General features: G+C 35.9%; 1 protein-coding gene across 1 annotated transcript in view; it reads right to left on the bottom strand.

Moving 5' to 3' along the window:
- The window catches only part of LOC109822529 (trafficking protein particle complex subunit 5-like), a 10,001-nt gene extending 4,494 nt beyond the window's left edge, over nucleotides 1-5,507 (bottom strand). Inside the window, 8 exon segments of the mRNA XM_020388749.1 lie at nucleotides 506-587; nucleotides 589-608; nucleotides 708-774; nucleotides 859-935; nucleotides 2,282-2,359; nucleotides 4,433-4,496; nucleotides 4,621-4,709; nucleotides 5,280-5,507. Of these exon segments, the coding sequence (XP_020244338.1) occupies nucleotides 506-587; nucleotides 589-608; nucleotides 708-774; nucleotides 859-935; nucleotides 2,282-2,359; nucleotides 4,433-4,496; nucleotides 4,621-4,709; nucleotides 5,280-5,330 (528 nt within the window). The 5' untranslated portion in view covers nucleotides 5,331-5,507.

Genomic DNA, 5,815 nt, shown 5'->3' with positions numbered 1-5,815 from the left:
ACCAGCTTATTCACCCGAATAGCTCAGTTTATGCAACAAAACATACTTCCTCACTTTTCTCAAGAGATTAAGGCAAAAAAAGCTTAATTTGTGAAAAATACAGGAATTTAATGTGAATTAAACAATATAATCTATGATGCATGGGTACGAGTACAGGTACAGGTGCGGAAACAGGTGCAGGTATGGGCAGGACACGGCAAATTTAGGGTACGGGGGTACAACTATATATACATTGAAATTATTAATAATAATTTATAGGAGATTAGTATTTCTATAAAATTTCCGTAACATTTTTATGTTTCTTTTATTATGTATTATGTATTATGTAATTGAGTGTTTTAAAATAAAACAATGTATTATATAATTGAGTGCATATCTGAGTAAATGCATGTATATACTACAGGAATGTCCAAGGAATGTCAGATGCGAATGCAGGTACGGGAAGTGACGGGTACGGGTGCGGCTTCATGATTGAAGTGTCCATGCAACATAGAATATAACTGACCTCTTCAGCAAACTTGATCAAAATTGTTGTCCGCGGCCTCTGTAGTCCCTCCATTGGGACAAAATGCGCTGTAACTACGGCAACCTGAATTATCTAAGACACCCTTCAAAAGAATCAGTAAAATCGTCAGGATTCATGATTGTCATTTGTTAATCATATCTAAAGGCAAAAATATACATGTAACCAACAAATTTTAGCTCACCTTCACAATCCCGGCAACAAATGCCCCACAATTGAACATCCCCATATCTTTTGGTATGGAAATAAATCTTTCATTTAACAGTAGAAGAAAACGTTATCTTCAGAAATGCAGATACATAGTAATTATAACCCCACAAGGCAGCATAGATTACCGATTAATCAGAAGTTCCTTTTCACTGATCATGTATTCATCTTCATTTTCAGTTCCCTTCTCAAGTGAGTCGGCAATCTAAAAAATTGGAAGCAGGAGACACTATAAACCGAGCAGATGTTACATGAAGAAGAAAAAACGGAACCAAAGATGTAGAAGTAATACCAGCATCAATGGTTCACTTAATTATGTAACATGTGCCCCACAAGGAAATGGGATGTTTGAATTACGGAAAGTGATACTAGCATCTCTAGTGGTACCACCCTTCTCCTCAAATTTAGCACCAAGTTAGAGAGTTGATGTTTAGGTTGGCAGTACTTTATATTTTTTAACCACCAGAAGGAGTGGATTAAAATGTGTCACCTCACTATAAAGTACCAAATTTATGCTTGATACCAAATTTATGCTTGATACCAAATTTATGCTAGAGAGAGAGAGCACTATTCTTTTTGAGTTTCTGCTTTGAAATGAGATTGCAAAGTTCAAATAGGCTTCTAAGCAAGAAATATAATGAAAAGTTAATTTTAGCTAAACACCCCTATATATATTTTGCTAGAGTACCTTTTCTTTGAGTTTCTGCTTCAATAAGCTATAGTTCATTGGGTCTAATTGTTGTCCCAGACACAATTTAGATGGTCAAAGTAGTTAAAGAGTCCAAGTGTAAGCCCCACAAGAAAAAAGTGATGCCTAATAGTCTACCGAAAGGCCCTCTGATGATGAAATGAATGACTCAGCCTTCGAAGATACATAACAAAGACCGTACCAGAGATATCATAATAAAATTCACATAAGTGGGGAGTAGGGAAAAAGAGCAACAATAGAATTGGTGGTGCTTTATAAGATATCTTCCACAGAAGTGATACTTTTTATTTCTCGTAGTAAGATTAGCTACAAGGTAAAAGAACAAGCTTTTTTCTTAAACAATCACTGATGCAAACCTCTAAAATATATAAGTAGATTTCAGAAATGATAGGGCTATTTCATGAGGGCTTGGTGTGTAGTATTGTGCTGATAGTATATGATTTTGAAATTAGTATATGATGTTCTGTTGTTGTTTGACCTGCTATTAAGTCTTTGGGAGGGATTTTACCTTGTTGGTGATGTAATTTTGAAAAGTTTGTTGCTTTCACTCTTGAAGTTGGGGTGAAAGTTCTGATCATGTATACAACCATATGCAGAAATGTTAGCAGCTGGGGTTTCCTGTTGTGAAACCCCCATCCTTCTCCTCACACAAAAGCATGCACACACGAGCACACACAAAAGATAGGGCTATTGACTTTTGTAATAAAATAAATATCCACTCCATGCTGAAGAATAATTGCTTCATGAATAATATAACACTGATTAACATTAGATCACAGGTGTAACTGATAAAACCTCAATTAAGGAACTAAAATTGCAAAATTATTAACTGGAGGAGAAACCTTGCCAAATAGGACCCTCCACACCGTACTGTGTATGAATGAAAGAATTCCCAATAATCGCGTCTCCCTTCGATTACCCTGTAATAGCAAATTGAAACACATGATTAGTACACATTGCATGCTATCACAAACCGTATAATCTTTACAGGTGACCCTGACCTGCTTATACAGAGAAAGTGTTACATTTTAATGGCAAGAAGCAGAAAAGTATAAATTTGACAAAGCATTAGAAAAGGTAATAAAGTTTTCAATTTAATACACCGAAAGGACAGCCTCCAGTGGAAAGAATTTTGTCAACATTAATAGGTACACTGGAAATGAATTAAAAGGCATAAATCATGTAAAGGATTACATAATACGATCACCTCCAAGAAAAGGTAGTAAATAAAAACTTCCCTAGAAGAATGTAATAATAAAACAAAGGTCGAAAAGCATGCATCTTAGAATTTTGTATCTCAAACCTCATCTACCCTAGAAACAACTTCCAGAGTAAAAATAATTAGTCTACTCAAGTTAGGCTATTAGGAGTCATACATTTAACAAAGAGTTCTTTAATTTGGTAGTCTGATTTACATTGTTCTTTGGAACAGAAAACTATACCCCCTATAGACGTCCAACAAGTAACATGAGGTCAATCGTCCAACAAGCAACATGAGGTCAATCGTTTGTTAAGTCCTTCAGGCTCGAGCAGATGTCTATTCACAACCCTAATTTGATAGGGAAATGCCAACCTTCCTGAATTAAGGAGTAAAAATGAAGAGGTCTTCTTTTTCAGAAATTAAATTAGAAAAGACAAAATAATTCAGAAGTTGAAAGCTTAATAAAATTTCCTCTATAACATGTCCACTTCTCTAAGCTGCCATGTCTCACGGATGAATGCAGCTACCTGAAACAAATACTCTTCTTTTTTCGCTAAAGAGAATTAGAGACCCATTCTTTCCTGTACAAACTTAATAAGGCTCATCTCTATAGGGTACAGGACACGGAAAATTTATAAAAGGTAGGGTACTGGGACACGACTAGATGCATATATTGAAATTAATAATCTACATAAAACAAATATTACTTTCTGATTCATATGTTATGAGAATTAAAATTTCTAGAAATTTTTTTGTTATTTTGTATGGAAATTATAGATTAGAAAACCACTTGTTTTTTAACTAGATACCCAGATGATCTTTACAATCATAGCTTTGAACAAGACATGGACTGAAATGAATTCGATACATGTCCAACATGAAGTGAATGTGAAATATAGGACAAACGTCTATGAAGTGCATGAGTAGTGATTTAAACTAAAACATGTTATACAATTGAGTACATGTACATGTTTGAATAATGCACATGAATATTCAAGGAGTGTCCACGGGCCACGGCTACTACGGGTATGAGAACTGATTGTATGTACCAACAAAGTGTCCAAGGAATGTCGGTATCTGGTACATGCTGGATACGAGTACAACTTCATGATAGAAGTACCAGGGTAACACAGCTAGCAACCAAGCTTCTCGCATGCATAGCCATGCATATCATTTCCGACCTAAGAATTTGGCAATGCACATTGCATGAAATTTCTTACACATAGTTTCATTGACCAGAAAGTTAGCACTAGGGTATGGTCAATTTTTCTGTGAATTTTTCAGTAAAGATGAATGTAGTGCTGTAGCCGTCCATTCTCTAAGCAAATTGGTCAGCTAAGATGTTAGCCCTTGTCCAGTTCACACCGGCTTATGAGCGTTCATTGGAGAAAGTATAAAACTTTCAGATTGGCTATAGCTTTCCTGTAGCAGGATGCCTATATCCAAATGGCATCTTGTCATGTTTCACATTCTACTTAACTGTATTTCATGTATATAATTGACAAGTTCTGATCAATTGTGCCCATAGAATGACAAACTTAATGTACACTAGTAAATAAAGAAATTGACAATCAACGACTGAAACCAATTAAGAAGTTAGTTTTCTATTGATCTGAACATTCTTCTGAAGAATATATTTCATAATATAGAAGTTTCTCACAATAACAACCATCTTTCACTTGCATTCTCCCTAAAATAAAATCCACACGCGGCCAATGAATTAAATTAAGCCAATCAGCAATTGCAGAAAGAGAGAATTGAATTACCAAGACAAGGAAAGTCAATATGATACCTTTTCTCTGTGGCAATAAAGTTCAAGAACTCTTGCTCCAATAGCATAACCAGCATCCTCTAGCCTGCATATTGATGTGCATATGTCATTCTAAATCTGAACCGTGAAAAACTACATGTCATACACCATCCAAGTAAGGAGCCATTTAAAAATAGCTGACAAATAAATCGAAAAACACTCTACATTACCGGCGCTCCAGCTCTGCAATGTTGTCAACTTGTGTCTGATTGTATTGCACCAGTTCTGAAAATAGGAATGCAAATGCACTCAGGCTGACCTGCAATTAAGACAGCTTTGAGTAACAACTTTCCAGGAAGTCTCTCAAGCATGAGCGTGACACTTCAGCTAGATATGAAACTAAAAATGTACGCATGTGTATCTCAAACGGTTGATCCTCTTGAAAAATTATTCTTCGAATAAGGGAAGATTAATGTGTTTGAGTAAGATACTTACTTCTTCAAGTTTCACTTAAAGCACTGAGAAAAATAATTTACACCCGGTGCATTTATTATGATTTAAACTTGACATGATTTTTTTTTAATTACTTTTGAGCAACAAGAGAAATACGACAATAAAACAGAACCAGAAGGATGCATGTTAATAATGTACTTGAATTTATTTGTCTTTTACAATTACATTATTATTAAAAAGAAAAAAAAAGAAAAAGTTCTCTTCATAAGGATCGAAAGGTTTCCCAAAATTTTACAATATTAAAGTCGCACATCATAAAACTGATTACGCGCCAAACAACCCCCAATTCAAGATCCAGACTAATTATGAATGAATCCAAAGAGAGAGAAAATCCGAGGACCAGAAGAGAAAGGGGATTAGGGTTAGGGAATTATACCTCTTGCCGTCCTTTGCTGAGGGGTTTATCGAGGACATTACCGCACTTCATCTTCCCCTTGATTCCAGACCCCGGATCTCAGTCTGCTGAAAGCATCGCCTCAGCCCACGGGCCACGGGCAGGGGGTAGACCCAGAACCAATTTCGTTTCGTATTTCGCTAAGCGGGTTTCGGTCCTTTCGGGTCACATTCGTCGCGGAAAGGCTGGCTTCGCACCCTGAGGAACATGAAGCGGGAAATTAGTCACATCCATATAAGCTACTTTTGCCAGCCTTGTTTCCACGAGCCGGAAATTAGTCACATCCATATATAATAAGGTGTGGGATAATTATTTTACAAAATTTATTCCCAGTATATTAAAACTTGTTGTTCCTTTAGGCCCCGTTTGGCAAAGGGTTAATGAAGAGGGGTTAAAGAGAAGGATTAATGTACTTAGCCCATTTGATAATCCGAAGGACTAAATTATTAACCCGTTAAATAAGTTTTATTTTAGCCCTTATGATCAGTTTTAGTGTTTGGGAATAACAATAATTTTGA

The sequence above is a fragment of the Asparagus officinalis genome, chromosome 1 (genome assembly GCF_001876935.1).
Source record: "Asparagus officinalis chromosome 1, Aspof.V1, whole genome shotgun sequence".
In the NCBI taxonomy this organism is placed as follows: Eukaryota; Viridiplantae; Streptophyta; class Magnoliopsida; order Asparagales; family Asparagaceae; genus Asparagus; species Asparagus officinalis.
This window is presented reverse-complemented; position numbering and strand designations above follow the sequence as displayed.